Raw genomic sequence first — 19,369 nt, forward strand, 5'->3', positions numbered from 1 at the left:
ACGGAATCGTATTTATCCCAGGGAATAAAGAGAAAAATCTTAATTTGATCCAGTCAAAGAGAGAGTTGACTTCAGTCAACTAGAGAAAGTATTTACTTTATTATTTGATTGAGAAAGTATTTATCTGAATCTCTCAGGCTCATTCAAACTCATTCAACCTTTATGCTCCCTCTCGAGCTTCCTGTATTAAACTCGTTTTAAGTAATAAATCCTACGCGCTCCAACCCTTATTTTTTGGGCAATAGTGCGTGTTGGTTAGCGCTTGTTGGTGCTGGCGAGTTCTCTTCCTTTCTCCCGTGTTCCAGGTGCAATTGTTCCAGTTCCTTGATGAGTTGTTGATTCTGGTTCAGAATTTGTTGGCTAGTTGGTAGATTAAAATCAGAGAATTAACGCATGGGCTGTGTGGTACATAATTACTACAAGAGGGCATGGATTCTTGGTGTCTTGTGTCTTAGCTCGAGCCCCCTTCAACACCAACATAGCACCAATCTCTTCAAACCTGAGCGGCTTTGACCTCTCTATGCTTGGCATATTGGTTATAAAAGAACTGGGCTCTTTGGAAGCATGCTCAATACGAGCATTGCCATTGCTTGCATATCCACCCTCTAACCAGATACAGCAAGCTGGTCCTTGACCACCTTCACATTGGTGAGTAGTCATGCACCAACTCCCTCTCCTTCATTCTTGTAGAGTTTCTGGTCTCTTATGTGTTCTTCAATAGCATCTAAGCTTCAAAGGCCACCTTCACAAGTTGGATATGGGGAAGCACTAAGCCTAAATTCCTCCCAATAAGCATGGACACAGCCTCAGTGTACTTGTTCTCCCACACTTCAACCTCTGTAGGATTTAGCAAGTGCTACAACATTGTTTATGGCATCAATTGTCCCCTTGGGCTTCAGCTCCAACCCTATGGTCACCTTCCAAATCTTCCTTGCCACTAAGTGGCCCCATATCCTCACCTTCCACAATAGGTGACTGCTCCTATCCAACTTGTCAATCTCCCCGAAGTTGGGAATAGACAATAGTGAAGCCATTGAATCTGAAGACTCAAATTCCACAAATTGAAATTAAACACCCTGCAACCACAATGACTAAGGCACATCTAGCTAAAACAGATTTGCCTTCCTTCACACAAAGTCCATTCTTCCTCCAGTGTTTTTTTTTTCCCCAAAAAGATTACTTCATTTAGTTTAAATGAAAAGTGAAAGAGCAAGCTCTAATGCAGGAGTACATCATGCCATGCATGAGGAAAAAAACCAGCTCAAAAAGAGCTAACAAAAATCCAAGATGGAGGCTGAAAATGCCACCTCAACCCTGAAGGAGACTCACAGAAGAAAGAAGATCCTCTCCAAACTCTGAAAAAAGTATCTCTCCTGGTTGTAGCTGCTCTGGAGAATCCCTGCATGCGCGCCCAGATTGGCCACCAATGTGTGTATAGTATCAGTCCATATACTGGCCATAGACTGGGAAGGGTGAACCTGGGAACCCTCCATCGCCTCCGTACATCTCGCCCTTTAAATATGCCAAGCTGCAATAATAGCCAGAATCTTCCATGATGTGTCCACCCAGACATGAGTAGCTCTGAAAGGAGTGAAAGGAATATCCTGGAGAGAACAAAACTCCACAGAGTGTCCTCGTATAATGAAGGCTAAGTCTAAGTCATGTCTCTCGAAAACACGTAAGGGCCAGCAAGAGATAATCATGCCACTGACCCCCAAGTCATGAAGAAGGGTGCTCTATGAAATATTGCTAAAAATCCTAGCAACACCCTTCTAGATCGCCCTCGTCTATTTGCACTCCCAAAGGCAATGCTGAACTGACTCAATTGCTGCGTGGCATCGAGGACAAGTAGGGTCAGCCCCGAACCTAGATCTCCACAGGTTCACTGCAATCCCTCCATGCATAGAAAGCCAAAAGAAGAGAGTGATCTTTCTATTCATGAGGGATTTCTAGAGCCTCCTCCAAAAAATTTTCTGCACCTCTGCAGAAATCTGAAAACTATCCCAATGAGGAGCTCTGGAGGACCTCCAACCTCTATTGCTAAGCTGAAATCTCCTCACATTTCAGATTGTGTAACGAAAGAAGGGGATGCTCTTCTCTCGGTGCCCTTCATCAATCCATTCCCACTCCCCTGGGTCCCACTGCAATAACCTAATGGGGGAACCACCACATAACTAGAGTCTCCAAGACCCAAGTGCCAGGAGAACACGGTCAGGATCAAGATACCACTATGAGTCCTTGCCCCACTCCATGTAACCTGCAATCCTAACAAGCTGGAAGGCAACCTCCAAAAGAATATCACCTAAAGATCTAAGAATTCTGCCTCCCAACTAAACATCAAAGACAAGCGTCTCCTCAAGTGCATCCCGCAAGGTAATAACGTGTAAAGGTATACCCGTCCCCGTGAAAGCTCCAAACCAAGTGGACTATGTGATCGGCATGTCATCTGTATCTATCCACTCTGCTAGTATGGCTGCATCTATTTGCTGGATCTTGACCGCACTCCCTCTGAGGGGGCCAACTAATAAGAGTCTTTGATCCTCTAGAAGCTTCCTAAAAGCCTTCCAGGAACCTACTGTCGAAGCAGATCCCCTCTCCCATCTAGACGAATGCATATAATGTGGCATACCTAGTGATCTGCCATGCTCATCCAATATAAAGTCATTCCACATGATTGGTTGCCTGTCTATTTCTTTGAGAGAGGAGGGTGGAACTCTCGGAAGAGTGCCTCTAAACCTGCTCCAAGTTTTCAGAAAAGCAGCCATGAGAGGGAAAGAGGGAGATCTAAGGTGGGCTGAAGTAAAGATCCATCTCGAGCTGTCTCCCCCATGAGATGGTGTACAAGACTGAATGTTGTGTAAGAACAAATCTTTCCAAGGCTCCTGTCCAGGCATCAATCCTCTCACTAGAAACTTGCAAAGCAAGGCCATATGCTGCAAGTTTGGATCAATAATATTGAGATCTCCTTCCCCTATGAGGAGAATGAGGGTCTCCCAAGCCCCCCTGGCTACAACATCTGAGGTGCCATCTAGCCCGCTCCATAGGAAGTTCCCGATAGGTCTCATTAGTTGAGAGATACAACCTCCAGCACCAACATGAGCAAACGAACCAGGCAATAGCCAATAATACCTGGTTCACAACCACTACCCTGGATGCAAGGTCAAGTCTGGCAAGACTCCAAAAAATGAGTTTCCTCCTGATGCTCTCCAACACGGCAGCAAACTGCTATGCTGGAGAGATGCACACCCCAACCTGGCATCCTAAGTACATGATGGAAACACCCCTCTGAATCCAAGTGAATCCTATGTCATTCCCCCAGTCTGGAGTGTCCTCATCACTAATCCAAAAGTCATTGGCTTTGCTCCAATTAATATGAGCCCCTGCTGCAGTGCAAAACAAATCCAAGGCTATCCTGAACGAGGTGAGTGTCTGTGGTGTGGCATCCCAAAAAACACCTGTGTCATCTGCCAACTCACTATCCAAGAGCTCATCCTCCTGCCTCAACTGAAGCCTCAGCCCTATACTATCAGCTTGAGCTCTAAGGTAATAGCTCATAGCTGTGGCCCTCAACACCTTGCTACCCTAGAAGGCAGTCTAGGTTCCGCCCTAGATGAGCTCGGTTTGGAGCACCAATGGGACTTCTCTGCCTCCTGGATGTAGACCTGAGAGAGTGTCTCCTGCTGCTTCTGCTGCTCCCAAAATCTGCTGGCTGCTGATATGAAATGGGGCCTATGGCCCCAAAGGTCAGACAGAGTTTTATTTGGAACGGGTTATGGAGAGATGTATATATAAATTTGTCCAAGCAAGCAAACCCTGTCAGCAAAAGAGGGAATTAAATCTCAGACCAGCTGGCTTGCTTCAACCTCTTCCAATCCCTGAGGGCAAGTTGACCCACATTTCTAATGAGGGCCAGTAAGAGATAACGAAGCCACTGATCCCCAAGTCATGAAGAAGGGTATTCTATGAAATGTGCAAAGAATCCTAGCAACACCCTTCGAGATCGTCCTCGCTTATCTGCACTCCCAAAGGCAATATTGAACTGACTTACCTGCTGCATGGCATCGAGGACAAGTACGGTCAACCCCAAACCTGGATCTCCACAGGTTCACTGCAATCCCTCCATGAATAGCCAAAAGAAGAGAGTGATCTTTCTATTTCTGAGGGATTTCCAGAGCCTCCTCCAAAAAAAATTATGCACCTCTGCACAAATATGAAAACTATCCCAATGACGAGCTCTGGAGGGCCTCCAACCTCTACTGCTAAGCTGAAATTTCCTGGCATTTCTCACTCTATAACGAAAGAAAGGGATGCTCTTCTCTCGGTGCCCTTCATCAATCCATTCCCACTCCCCTGGGTCGCACTGCAAGAACCTAATGGGAGAACCACCATATAACCAGAGTCTCCAAGACCCAAGCGCCAAGAGAAGAGGGTCAGGATCAAGATACCACTATGAGTCCGTGCCCCACTTCATGTAACCTGCAAACCTAACAAGCTGAAAGGCAACCTCCAAAAGAATATCATCTAAAGATCTGAGAAGTCTGCCTCCCGACTGAACATCAAAGACAAGGGTCTCCTCATGTGCATCCCGCAACGCAATAACCTGTAAGGGAACACCCGTCCCCGTGAAAGCTCCCAACCACGTGGACTTTGTGATCGGCATGTCATCTGTATCTATCCACTCTGCTAGTATGGCTGCCTCTATCTGTTGCATCCTAATTGCACTCCCTTTGAGATGGCCAACTGATTAGAATCTCTGATCCTCTGGAAGCTGTCTAAAAGCCTTCCAGGCACCTTCAGTGGAAGCGGGTCCCCTCTCCCAACTGCATATAATGTGACACACCTAGTGATCTGCCATGCCATCCAATATAGATTCATTCCACATGACTGGCTGCTTGTCTATTTCTTCGCGAGAGAAGGGTGAAACTCTCCAAAGAGTTCTTTGAAGCTGCCCCAAGCTTTCAGAATGGAAGCCATGACAAGGGAAGAGGGAGATCTAAGATGGGCTGAAGTAAAAATCCATCTCGAGCTGTCCTTTTAATCTCCCCCGTGAGAAGGTGTACAAGACTAAATGCTGCGTAGGAAAAAATCTTTCTAAGGCTCTTGTCTAGGCATCAATCCTCTCACTACAAACTTGCAGATCATCAAGGCCATACACTACAAAACCAGATCAAGCACAAATCTCGTATGCGTATCATGTATAAGATCTAGAAGAAAGGGCTGCAAACGTAGGTTGATTGCTTTTCCTAGGATTTTGTACAAAGTACCCAACAAAGTGATCGGTCTCCACTAAGACACTAAATTCCTGCAGCCTCCTTTCGGGATAAGATACATAAGGCTCTCAGTAGGTGAGTCTAGCATCTCACCCAACTCCCAGACGCCCTGTAGGGCTGAGGGAATGTGATCCCCAATCTGATCCCAAAATGAAATAAAGAAAGAGAGTGTAAGCCCATCTGAACCAGGGCACTTGCCCTTGTGAAGGGCAGAGAGAGCAGTCCTGAACTCTATGTTAGTGAATGGTGCGTCAACCTCCCCTGATGCCCAAGGCGGGTGACCAAAAAGTATGCTCTGAGAGAAGCTTACCCGACTTGGAACAATTCTTGACATCTAGTTTGTGTTCCTGAATCATGAGAATATCAAAGGGGCCCCCAGTATCACCTGGATGATGTTGGTTACAAATCAGCTGCCTACGGCGGCAGTGAGGTACACCTCTGAGGCCCTAAACGTTCCAACTGACAATTCTCATCGGCAAGAGGAAGAGGTCGGATGAAGAACCCTACCTGACCTGGTAGCGGAGATATCCCTCTCTTGGGAAAGAATCTTCCTATCAAGAGGAGGGAAGTTAATTGAGGAAAGCACTCCCACACCAGCAGAAGGGAAAGCTCTATCCACGGTGATCTGAACAAGGTGCTCCCCAAGGGTAGAGGGTGGGTACAAACTCCTTCTCTAGCTCAACTCTGCCATGTCTGCCAGAACTGCAAAAGAATTCCTAAATGATCTAGCTGGTGTAGGTGTGCGGAGAATCCCTGCGGATGATGGAGTAGAAGCTAAAAGCCCCTTGTCTCTGTCAAGAGGTGAAGAGTGTGGAGTAGACGAAGGGGGCTGATGATGGGCCTCAGCCAAAAAAGTGTCATTAGCATGGATTATGGCAGAGTTTCAGCAATGAGTTGCTCCAAAGATGGAAGCTCCTTCACAGGAGCATCTGAAGGGACATGAGCAACCTCATCCGCAGAAGAAACTAGGACAGGAATATGTCATGCCTGTATGGGAGGGTCTGTGGCACAGTGAGAAGCCTCCTAAGGTGGAATTGGCTCAACAACTCTGACTGGCACCCAACGGGGTACGACTGGAACAGAGCGTGCTAATGGACCTGTTCGCGCTGCAAAAGAAGGTCTAGGACGAGAAGATGATGGTCCTAGGCATGAAGTGGAAGGTCTAGCAACGCGAGAAGTGGCAGGACGTGCAGTAGATCGTGAAGTATGTCCAGCCGAGGTGGTGCTATGAGGCGCTACACCCATGGACCTTTTAGGCCATTTCTTTTTTCTCTTCCTTGGGCAATCTCTGGCAAAATGCCCATGGGTCCTGTAGATCCTACACTGATCCTGTCACCCAGTGATCTTGACTCTCTACCTGAAGAATGAGCCATCTGGACGCAGCCATCTGGACGCTGGAGCATGATGTGGTCATCCGTAATGTTAGGCTCAGAGACAACGACCCTAACACATGGTACCCATCCGACCTAACTACCTCTGTTGCCGAAGAAGGCATCCCACGAAGGGGGGGATCTCGGTGACCATCCCGAAAGCGGCTCCAATGGTCGATGGTACACTTGAGGGAGACCGGGGAATCTGAGGAAGAGTGAAAACGTCCGGCCATCCTCCTCCACAAAGCCCAACGAGAAAGGTGTCAATCAATGCTCTCTATATTGTTGTTGCAGTCCAACATGAATCAGAATATGATTATGTCATTTGGACTTGCTGTCACAACATGTTTGGACCAGATATGAGTTACTTTTCCATTTCTATCATTGTAATTCCTCGTTACAGCCATTGCAAATTTGAGGGAAATTTTCTTTTGGGCCAGAGTGACTGTAACAAAGGGAAAATCTACTTGGTTAGCTTTTAGATTGGTGGCCTTTCAATAGCTTGTAAATAAATAGTTCTTTTAATGAGGGGAGCCATAACTTGCCATGTGGCATCATAAGCTCGCCATCCCATAAGTAAACTTGTAATTGATGCCAGGCCCACACATATAAATGTTAGAAAATACCCAACAGAGGGTACACGCAGCGGAAGACTTATAGTAATGCCCAGGAGCTCACACAGTGTGCGGTGTGGGTGTGGAATCACAAACTTCTTTACTTATGTGCATTCAATAGATGTGCAGACTCATCAATAGACAATGAACCAACCAGATAGAGAAACCACCAAAATATATATTTCCGTCCACAACTATGGACACAATACAAAAGAGACAGATCCAGAGTCCCACCAATGATGTGGTCCTCTAATCTTACCACAAGGTCCTCCTCCTATCTGCTGGCTATCTCTAGACTCGAGCCCGCGTGCTCCACCTCGAGCGTAAGTAGACTTTCCGTCCAAAGATCTCAGCACCTTGCTGCCCTAGTAGACAGCCTAGGCTCAGCCCCAAGTGAGCTCAGTCTGCAGCAACTCTGGCCCTGCTTTGCCTCCTGGATGTAGGCCCAAAGATCAGGCTCCTGCTGCTCTTCTGTCTGCTGACTTGCTGGATGCTGAAATGAGGCAAGAGCCTCTGCATTTATAGGCCCCAAGGCATGGCAAAAAAATACCGACCAGTCTGTCCCAATCTGGCCGACTGGACAGACCAGGTTGGCTGGCCCAACCGACCTGGTTGGCTCAGCCCAACCAGCCCTTTAAGGGCTCCAAAACCGCCCCACACTTCTAGGGCTTTTGGCCCTCCAATCAAGGCAGGGGCCCAGCCTATATAAGGCATGCCTACTGCCCACTGACAGCCTCAATTTGCTGCTCCACCAGGCCTGCTGGTTCTGCCCTCTTCCAGGCTCTTCCCAGCCACGTGTCCTGTGCCGTACTTCCTGCTGTCCTGACCCGCCTGTACCGCGCCATCATCAGGGTCTGTTGCAGGCCCTTCACCTGCCCACTACCCTTGCCATATGGCAAAAAAATACCGACCAGTCTGTCCCAATCTGGCCAACTGGACAGACCAGGTTGGCTGGCCCAACCGACCTGGTTGGCTCAGCCCAACCAGCCCTTTAAGGGCTTCAAAACCGGGGCCGTTTGCCCCACACTTCTAGGGCTTTTGGCCCTCCAATCAAGGCAGGGGCCCAGCCTATATAAGGCATGCCTACTGCCCACTGACAGCCTCAATTTGCTGCTCCACCAGGCCTGCTGGTTCTGCCCTCTTCCAGGCTCTTCCCAGCCACGTGTCCTGCGCCGTACTTCCTGCTGTCCTGACCCTACTTCCTGCTGTCCTGACCCGCCTGTACCGCGCCATCATCAGGGTCTGTTGCAGGCCCTTCACCTGCCCACTACCCTCGCCATATGGCTTGCCATGCTGACGCGATCTGCAGGTCGCAATCCTGTGAGGTGCTGCCCATGTGGCAGCCCCCTCTCTTTCTTCTCTCTTGGGCACATCCTGCCCTAGGTCTCCCTCCCCCACGCACTCCTCATTTGGGGGCTTACAGATGGGGAGGTGACCTTTCCAACAATAAAAGGGGGCTCTGTTGTACTATGTACTCAATTCATTTCTTAATGCAAACTTGTGGACACTCATTACAGCTGAAGCTTGAATAGCTCCAAGCTGAGCTAGGATGCTTTCACCTAGCCTAGGAATGTCCTTTCCTAGCCCTGTTGCTGGTGCAGCCCCACAAGCCAGGTACTTTGTTGGCTCAGCTCTTGAATTTCTGCAATCCCACATGCTGTACTTTACCTTTGCATTCATTTGCTGGCAATTTCTACATTATTAGGCTGTGAATTAGACCTATACTAGCAGGCTGTAGGCTAGCTTAGTTACATCTCTAACCGTAGAAACTAACTCAGGGGTAGGAGGGGAAGCCTTGCAAGACTTTACAACCTCATCAATTACTAGTAGCTTGCTTGCCAGGTCCTTCGAGGACTTGAATTCTGGCCATTGCATCTGCTAGTTGCATCTTTAAATCTCTCACCTCTTGCTGTAGCTAATAAATCTGTTCACGGTGCCCAATGATGGGCTGGTTCAGACCTACTCGTAGGTATGTGTGTGCATATGGAGAGGGCATCAAAGCTGCAATTGTGGCATATCGTAACCTGCAATTGACAGAACCAGATACTGCCCTTTTGTCAGAACCATATCGTAACCTGCAATTGACAGAAGGCAGCCCATCCTTGCCTCAATGGTGAGCCTCTATACTGCCCTTTTGGCATGCAAGGCTTCCACCGTTTATGCATCACACCCCAAACAAACCTAAGGTGTCAAGCCTTGTTGTCGTCCTCATATCGAGGCTCACATGTCGGGCATTGACCCTACTTTTCAGACAGGCCTTGTGTTTAGAAGGTTTAATAAAATTGACAAAATTAGGCTATAAGCTTGACCCGAGTGTTAGGTCAGAATAATTAACCCATTAATTTGCTCCTAATTAGCATAATTATTTAATTTTTCCTTTTTTAGCCTATTGATTGCACTAGCCTTTTACAGCTTTCTGCTATCACACACCCAGATTAGTCAATTTGCTTCTTTCAAGGTGAGAATCATGAGTCTCTATGTGGGATCCTGACGAGATGCTCCCTGTGCTCTAAGTAAATGATCTCTATAGTCACACCTGCACTATGAATAGAAATAGGGGTCCTCACCTAGATAACTAATGGAAAATACCTCTTGAAATTGACACTGGTACCTCCCCTGATGCCAAAATAAGTTGGGCATCGGTAGAAGATCCAATGGTCCTCCCAGATTCTTGTCTTATAGCAACCTGCAGTCAGTAATATACCTGAGCTCGCGAATTGCAGGGACTCACATAGATCTGCAAGTAATGAACCCTCTCATATGCAGGGTGACCTTTGTAGATCACAATCTTCATGGGAAATGTTAAGTTCTTTTGCGATCGGTCCGGTCCTATGGTTGCAACATAAGAATGAGATGATGGATGGGGGTTTGTGCTTTTCCTTTTAAGTGTGCACATATCAATCCCTGAAATAAGGATACCAAGTAGAGCAACTTTCTCTTACAACCCTGTTATATACAATCAACTAAAAAATTGAGTGGTAAAAGGTGTCGAACAAAACCTAGTGAATGCTTTAGCGAAGACAAAACTAAACCAGCTAATCGCCATCTGCTTGTCCACTGATGCAGCAGATATATATAACACTGGAGAGACCAGGTCACTGCTGAAATGAGTACATTTTCCTTTTCAGAACTATATGCATATATCAATAGACAGGTCTGCAAGGAACTCAAAAGGTTATATCAGTCTGGGCCCCTCGTGAAACTTAGGCATGTTCTGCTTGCTTGCAGCCTCTTGCAAACAAAGGTCAAGATGAAAAAACTATAATGACAGAAGAAAGGTTGAAGGCCTGTGGGCATACAGCGTGGAGGAACAAAAAACCAACGCCTGGTTATAGAATTGCAAGGCCATCATGCGTGGATAAGAGAACCAACCATCTATCCGTGAGATCACATAATTATAACACAGTGATGGAGGTAATCAAATAGTGTCGATACACCTAATTTACTACTCCATTAGATTCCCACCCTTAACGTGAAGAGAAATTATAGGTTCGTGATCTTTGAACAAAAATATGCTAGGCTACTAGCTACCGTGTGTGAAGGGAGACATATCGCCTTATGTAAAAGCTTTCATGCTGAAATGTGTACTTCTTACAAAGAAATCGTTGCTTCCCAGGCAGTATGTTAAGTCTCAGCTTATTTGGATGGTGCAACTTAGAAATTGCATCTCCAAACAATTGGCCACAAACCGTCGCACAAAAAAGGCTTGCTTTCAGCTAGAAGAGAAGCCAATCGATTTGCATGACTCTTGATGAATTTTTCGATAGCTGCGTTACTCGCATTGATCATCTCGTTTTCACCTTGAGACTCCGAGCACTCCGCCACTCCTGTAAGCTATACATGCCGCTCATCGACGCATTTAGCTAGTGCGAAGTAAATTGCCAGGGACGGTTCTTAATCTGAATCGCGACCCAAACCAACCGGGATTTTTGTTTTCTAAATATAGTAAATAGCTAGGTAGGAGCAGTACCAGAATCCGCCGCTACAGCTTGCAGCTCGTGGAACACGACTAGAAAGAGGGGGAAAACGCATTGAAGAGCGCGATGGCGCTGCGCCCAGAGGCAACCCATGCGGAAATAAAGGGTTTGACAAAATTTTCAAGCCGACGAGCAGATCTTAAAGCGATTTCTCCAAGAAATATCGCAGACAATTGCACACTCTCTTGGTTGTTGTTGCAGACGAAGTGCTTTCGAAGCCGAAGAGTCCTGCTAGTTTGAAGCGCGGGCATCGCCACGTCATAAGCCATTTCGCCGACCAATAACAAGGCTCCAAGTCAGCAGGCGGCATCCACGTTGGCAATCCAGCCATGTCAGCTGGCCCTGTGCCTAATTCCCCATGCGTAGTTTTTCATCTCCGTGTAGGGTAACGGAGCCGGAACTATGGAGGGCTAACATTTTAGCACTAATCCATGGCGAAAACTGCCTTCCTAAAATTAGAATTCAGATTTAAAGCTATCTCAGTCATCGGCTAGTAATAGGGAGCTAATTTTTATTTTCAAACTTTTTTAAAAAATTGTGGAAGATAGAAATCTATGAGTTCCAGAGCTTACGTCAGGTGAGGGCCAGTACTAAGGCACTGTGTGTCCAAAAAATGGTGAAAGGAGAGCTTGACACATCATCTTTTTCTATGAAGAGCATTGGGTGGCCCCTCCCTCCCTATTGGGGGGGTTGATGACATTTTAAAGGCACTCGCCTCTTTACTGGCCCCTTTACCGGATATCAAACTCAATATTTTACACTCTCTTTTTACGTAATCTCTATCTTAGACCTAGCAGTTTATCATTGTTATATAAAGAAAAAGTTCTTGGACATGAGACACAAAACAAATGTCAAAGATAGTGCTTTTATTCTGGACTTCATAATGGATAACTAGGGTGCCGTAGGCCACCTAAGGGGAAAGGTGGAACGAATTACTAAATTTATAATAAGTTGATTTAAATTAATAATATTTTAAATTGAAATGGAAAAAGTAAGTTGAGAATATCAAAATTGTAGGCTTTTTGCCTTTTTGCATTTAAAAAGCAAAGGTATGCTTTTACCCACGAGTTTTTACGCTATTTGAAGAAAACCTTCATTGAAATCAATCTAAGGGCTCATATTTGTAAGGGCTAAAATCAATCTAGGGGCTCATATTCATTACACATGGCTCGAGGAGATGGAAGAAAACTGAAAAATATGATTTCAGTAAGTTTTGAAAGTCAAGAAAGGGAAATAGCTGACTAGAAATTAAGCAAGCAATAGTACGTCCCGAGCAAATGTCATGTGTGTTTAAGCGTTCCTGTCTTGCGAGTATCTCAAAACCGAAACAAATAAGAATTTAGAATATGCAAAAGCAAAAGTCAACAAATAAGGTGAAATTCAAAACATATATATAATATACTTTATATAACCACATATAGTGTGGGCGGTGAGGCAATGCGCTTCCTTTCCCAAAGAGTTATAATCCAAGGGAATGGGCCCTTCCCCGTGCGCCAAGATTGAAATCTCCGAGACTGTTAGCACCGAGATTGAGTATCGTGAATATGTAAGAGGTTGACACATTATCTAAATCTCAATGGGCGTGTTTGTATTCCAAGTTGAGCATCCAAATTCGAAGTATGTACGTCTGCTTCACTTTCTGAAAAGATGCAAAAAACACATCTGAAATGGAAACAATATAAAAATACGGTATTATTGAACAACAAATCATTAGTATAGCTTTTATCAAAATTTTATATATAAATTGCTACATGTAGTGTTGGAATGTCAATGACATTTCTGAGAGTACGTTTATAAATTACTACATGTAATGTTGCAATATAAACCTACATTTCTGACAAAAGTAAAAAGTCTTGGCTCAAAATTTATCGTAATTAAGCCATTATTCAGTTATATTAATATAAATTATTTTTACATGCAAGGAAAATCTAAGTTTGATTCGCCATATGTACTTGCATATTACCTAAATGTCAATAGTAGTAATTGTAGTCAAAGGCTAGTAAAATCCCTATGAGCAGCATGCTGCACGGAATTCAAATTCTCATCGTCTTTTGGTGATTTCTTTGATCTTAGAGGCAATATCCAGGCTTCCTGTGAAAGCTGATTCTTCTTGCACTATTGGAAGTGTGTGTAGGCAGAGCTGAAACACTCGGCTAGTGATGAGAAAACAAATGAGAGGGCAGAGGAAGCAATTGTGGGCCATTCACTTGATCTTAGTACCTTGGATTGTTTTTGTATGCAGAAAACCACTTCAAGCTCCCATTTTTAAGATACCACTAGTCATGCTAAGGCTTCTCTAGATGGTACTGACAAGAACTCACTCTACCTCGTAGATCTCTTGCATATGATTGGAAAGATAAGTCCACATTTACTAGTGGGTAGCATCTCGATTGTTTACAAAGGTCGGAATATCCTTGACGTGCAAGGGAGACATCTTACGAAGTTTAGAAATTGCACATACCAAACCTCCTTAACATCATGTAGCCTAACACCATTGTTCTCTTTCTATCCAACTTGGCACAAGAGCTCTGTGGTGTGAGATTTGGAGTAGATCAAGCATCCTTTCTAATGCCAAAATCTCTGGTCCTAGGTTTCACAAGCAAAGAGAAAAAAGGGTGATCTCGATCTTTGGGGTACATGTACCAGGACAGAAGAGGGACTGACAGAGATCCTCATGTGTAGTTTGAGTTGCCAATCCACGATGATGCACTTACAGCAACCATACTTTTGCTTTCCAAGCTTTAGAAAACCAGGAAAGAACATCTTCTCCATTGTTTATTTCCTCGAGTTGTTTCATGATTTAATACAGAGTTGTGTCCTGCTCTAGAAATCCTTGAGTCACCTTTTCTTCTCCACCTCTAAGTTCTTTGCACCCGAGCTCCTTCTCCATGCTCAAACCTATCCCAGCCAAGCTCCTCTCCTTCTCTGATCGAGTTTCTTCTCTTGGAGATCCTGTAGCTCTTTTTGTGTGAGGCAACCTTGTTTTTTGCTTGAAGCGCTACTCTTGCGCTCTCTTCTATGGCACCTCCAACTTCTTTGCTTGTGGGTGGTGGTTGGCTTCTCCAAAGTTGTTGTTAGCTTTTGTTCTTTAATTTGCCTCCTACCTGCCTTCTGCTCACCGTGCTTGCCTTGTTTGCAGTCCATGGAGATTTTTGGTTGCACCTCGATGGTGGGTGCCTTCAAGCTCTTCTATGCGTAGGTGTCAGCTTTTATGTCATCACTCGACTCTACTCCATTCTCAGCGGCTTGAGCTTTGCATACTCGTAACAGTGACTCCTTGCGCCTCTCCTCCCATTTATCTACAACTTCTTAGCCTGACTTCTCTGTAGGTTCTATTTTGATTATTGGGTTTGCATTCCTATCTCTACTCTAGTATGGGGTGTCATGGAGGTTCGATTCCTACTATGCACAGCTTGAGCTTTGATGGAGGTCATTTGTGAGTGAGCTCTTTGTTGGAGATTTGGAAGACTTTGAACGTGTTCTATTTGGTTGTTTGTCATCACTAGCTGCTTTTCCACAACATAACCCACTATTTCATGTAGCAGGTTGCTTTTTTGCACCGCACGCCCGCTCGCAACAAGTCCACAACCTCAACATAATCTTTGAGCCACCAATCAAATGGTTTTGATACAATGTGTATAGCTCTATCATTATGATCATTCGCACTTTTTCTCGTCATCGACTTAACATATGTTTCCTCATTGTGGTGTCTATTTGCAAAGACAAAAAATATGCGAAGAGGAGGTTGCATACGATTACACAATTCCTATGCCTATTAAACTAATTGAATCGCTTAGATGTTGCCACAAGTGCAATAGAGGTGCAATACATCTAGGATGCTTTGCAAGCTGTGATGCTTTATATGTTTGTGGCACACATCAAACACAGAGGCTTTCCCCAAATCTACGTCCAAAACTTTGCCTCGTTCAACACAAGAATCAACAATTCTAGGTCGATTGTCTATTAGATTCCCAGATGATATTCAATTTCAAGAATTGACTAGCGACTCTTTTACCTCAAATAGTTGTGTGACTTTGAAGGATGGGAGCAGCACATGAGTTATCGATTGCACTGAAGAGTGCTAGCAATTATGTTGCCTTGGTCCTTGGTTCATTGGAGGGCTACTACTTTGCGGCGATGTGATTTGCAAATACCCATGATCCCTTTTCCCCTCGATTTGATCCTTGCTAGTAGCTACCTTTTGCAAGGGTGGCTTGTTTTCTAAGAAAGTCGAGATAGATTTCCCATCGAAGCATTTCTCTGTGTGTGCAAGTGTCACTGGCTGGTGCCTCAATTGCGAAGCTATAGCCTTCACGGTCTTGTGAAAAGAGTCCAAGAACTTCGCTACCACTAATCCTTGTCTGATTTGCACACCATCATATAACACATCCTTGCATGTGCACAAACAAAAAGAGAAGTACCCAAAATCATGTCTAGCCTTCTCGATTCTCTCCACAATTGAAGAGTGACGATGCATTGGGTGGCGATATCAAAAATTGCACAAACAATTCTCGTGACATACACCTTTACACGGGCAAGATTATGTAAAAAGTTAGACAAACCTGGAAATGGGCAAGGTCGTTCCGTAGCTTTCTAGCTTTGAAGAAAAGCTACGATCATCCTTTGTTGCTAACGGTTGCGATCAGGCAAGGTTCAAGTAGGTAAGGTGCAAGATGGAAACAACAATGGGGTTTGTGTGTATACCGAATTGGTCGAGGGCATGTGGTTGAGCGTAGTATTAAAGTAAGAAGTCCTAGATCTCGGAAGAAAGTACCAGTCGCCAAGATGGGGTGAAGAGGAAAGAGAGTGAAAAGCCATTAAAAATAAAATAAAATTGTCAACCATTGGATCTTCATAAAATCAATGACTGATAAAGACACATGACTTAACAAGGGCTCAAAAAGAGAAAACTTCCCTCTATGCTACCTACTGTAAAGATTGATTCCTCAAGTGTTACGAAAAATATATTTCTGATATATATCTTTCTTTGGACATTATTATTTTAGTCAAGTGTGACTATGGCAAAGTACTCCATAGGAGCGCACCGGATGTGGCGGGGGTCCTAGTGGATACTTTGTGTGGTTAGTTGAAGATGCCTGACTAGCTTATGTTTTGCCATGCTAGATGGTCAGTATTGTGGGTGATTCCATGTTAATATTGATGTCACTAGTGTTTTTGGTGTTGTGCTTGATTATTGTGCTTTGAGCGCGGTTATGTTAGGATCGGTTGATTCGGTGATTCGTTCAATCGATTGTTAATAACTAATGTAATTGCCGACTTGAGTACAGGTGATGGAACTCATAGCGAGGATTGGAGTTAGTACGAAGGTACCGATTGAGGTGTCGCATAGCGCATTATATATGGCCATGGGCCAATTTTGTATTTGTTTTATTATTGCAAGTTTGAGCAATATATTTTGTTGAGGACATAATTCATTTTGGGACCTAAGATGGCTATGTAAAGCAAATCTCTCATTTTTGGATGAGAGGGATAATTTTGGCTCCTTGATGCTTTTATGAAATATCATAAATACTCTAGATGAGGAAGCGTGAGCCACTCATCTAGGGGGGAGATTGTACCCAGTCTACTGTTGCTCTCATGGTGTGATTGTGCTTTTCCTTCTCCAATTGATTATGTGATGAATTTGTGTGTTGAAAAGATTACCTTTTGGTTTCAGTGGTATCAGAGCTTTGGTGATGCTCTTGTAAAGAAAGAAGGTTACCTCATGGCTCATGTGAGAAGAAAAAGACACCTTGGATAGAGAAGTCTTGAAGAGGACTCCAGGAGACAAATGCAGAAATAGAGCTCGTGGAGGATTCAAGAGGACGTGTACATAACCGGAGCTCGTGAAATCGTGGGAAAAGAATCTAAAAAGAGATTGACCGCACGTATATTTGAAAGGCCAAAAAATCCTCGTTAGATGTGCCTTCAGCTCTTTTCTATCTAACCTTGGAGCAAGTTTTGGAGCAGCCATCGTCACGAGCGTAATGACCTGCAGTTCGTAATAATTATGAGGCAGTAGCAGCCTCTGACAACGTGGTGAAGCCCTGTAATATCCATGGCACCACCATTTTTGGAAGCAGCCATGTCTTTCGTGTCGCCATTTTTGGGAGGAGCAGCCATCTAGTGCAATCGCATTACGTCAGAGGCTGTCCGAGCCTTTACTATTTTTGACTTTGGTAAATTTTCTCCTTCTGCACGGCCCCGTTTGCAATACCCACAATCACCTGTAGGACTTTGGCCTGCGTGCCATCCTAAACTTCAACCCTCCATGACCCTCGTCGCCCCGCAACATTTTTTTCCTCGTAACCTTGCATTAAAAAAAAAAGGGAGCATTGAGTACAGCCAGCAATTGAGCGGCCAACCGCCTCTAGAGACCTTGGAAGTCTCTCTCCCTCTGTGTGCCCTGGGACTCTGCCATCGCAAACAGCAAAAATCTACTCCTTAATCTGCGCGCCCGCTGTAACAAGGTATTAAGACAATTGGAGAGTCTTTCTGCGACTCTACCCGTCTGCGACTCTAAGGATTGAAGTATAGGCTTTCCAAGTCAAACGATTCCCTTGACTTCCAAAAGCAAGGGACCCCAAAAGTTCAAAAGGCACTTAATTTATAATAAAAAGGAAGAAGAAGAAGAAGAAGAAGAAGAAGAGGAAATTCAACAAGGCGATCGGAGCTCGACAAGGCGAAGACCATTGCCAAATCTGAGAAGCTTGAATCAAGAAGGCGATTGGAACCATGAATCACTGAGCAATTAATTGGAGATCAGTCGAGCGCAAAACGACTATGAGCAACATCATCGGTCACATATCTCCCACTTGTCTTTTCTACCTCCGAATCACAGAGCAAGATAAGTGATTTCTTTGCTTTATATTTCATACACTTAGTATCTTCCGCTATCCGTTGTCTTATCATACACTTGAATCACATCTTTATTTCATCCGCTTAAATTCTCATACACTGAGCGTGAACATAGGGAGAGATTAGAAAAGAAAATCAATGGTAAGAAAAGGAAGAGACATTCATCTGACGATGAGTCATCCGACGATGATTCCGACAATGAACTATTATCAGGATAGTCAAAGCCACATTGAGAGCACAAAATTTGAGGAAGAAGAGTAAGATAAGTAAAAAATCTTTCTCATTTCAAAATTTTGATGGAAAGAAAGAAGCACGCACTGTCCTGTCTTGGATCAGTCAGCTAGATGATTATTTTTCGGTGGAGAAATTCTCTGAAAAATATAAGATTACATGTGCTGCAAATCATTTAGTAGAGAGTGCTGCACTTTGGTGGAACATCACTAAGCACAGTAAAAGGCGACCAAAATCTTGGAAGTCTTTTCAAAAGCCATCAAGAGAGATTTCCTTCCCTCACATTTCAAAGCAAAAGCTAGACAACAATGGGATACTTTCAGGCAGTTCGATAAGGAAACGATCTCCACATATACTGATAGATTTTGGCAAACGTTGATCCAATTACAATCCTTAGAGAAAGTTAATGAGCGAGATCAACACAAAAAGTATGTGGCAGGTCTAAAGTCTAAGTTGAGAGCTGAGATTAACATGTTTCATCCTTGCTCACTGAGCTCAGCAATTTCTCTTGCAATGAATTGTGAAAGGAAGAATGGGATCCCAAAAGAAGGGAAAGATTCAGAACGGCATGTACCTTTCCATAAGAAAAAGAGATTTGATAAAAAGCCTTTCTTTAAATCTAAAAATGGTTTTGCTCCATAGAAGACAGATTCTTCTTCGAAACCAAATGGTGGGAATATCAAAAGAAAGAAATAAGGTGGGACACATAGCCACTGAGTGTCCTGAAAGAAAGAAGACCCCGACGGCGAAAGTGCACATGATTGACGACGAAGCAGCCAAGCAAGAGGGAGGTAAGTATAATTGTCATGCTCTTCTAAAGATGAAAGGTTTCCTTAATGGCAAAGAAGTTGTTAATCTGCATGATGATGGTAGTACTCATGATTTCATTTCGGAAAGAACCTTAGCAAAGCTAAACCTAGAGTCTTTCCCATCTAGCTACAAGGTCAAAGCTGCTTTTACCAAAACAAAGTACAATTGTACTAGAGAAGTCAAGAATCTTCAAATCACAATCAAACCCTACAAGGATACACGAGACTTTCTAGTGGCAC

At 44.3% G+C, this 19,369-nt stretch overlaps 1 protein-coding gene across 3 annotated transcripts in view; it reads right to left on the reverse strand.

The window, feature by feature from the left end:
- Positions 1–11,431, reverse strand: part of P58IPK (DnaJ P58IPK-like protein) — an 85,683-nt gene extending 74,252 nt beyond the window's left edge. For 2 of the 3 annotated variants that reach the window (XM_087382377.1, XM_087382376.1), the window contains exon 1: positions 11,225–11,431. In XM_087382377.1, coding sequence (XP_087238503.1) covers positions 11,225–11,324 — 100 coding nt within the window. In that variant the 5' untranslated portion in view covers positions 11,325–11,431. Of the gene's footprint in view, positions 1–11,030; positions 11,077–11,224 lie in introns of those variants that run through there. The other variant, XM_087382378.1, reaches the window with a different exon arrangement.
- Between the last annotated feature and the right edge of the window lie 7,938 nt (positions 11,432–19,369).

Source organism: Dipteris shenzhenensis, chromosome 12 (assembly GCF_047967505.1).
Source record: "Dipteris shenzhenensis isolate YYH24624 ecotype China chromosome 12, Dip_SZ_1.0, whole genome shotgun sequence".
Taxonomy (NCBI): Eukaryota; Viridiplantae; Streptophyta; class Polypodiopsida; order Gleicheniales; family Dipteridaceae; genus Dipteris; species Dipteris shenzhenensis.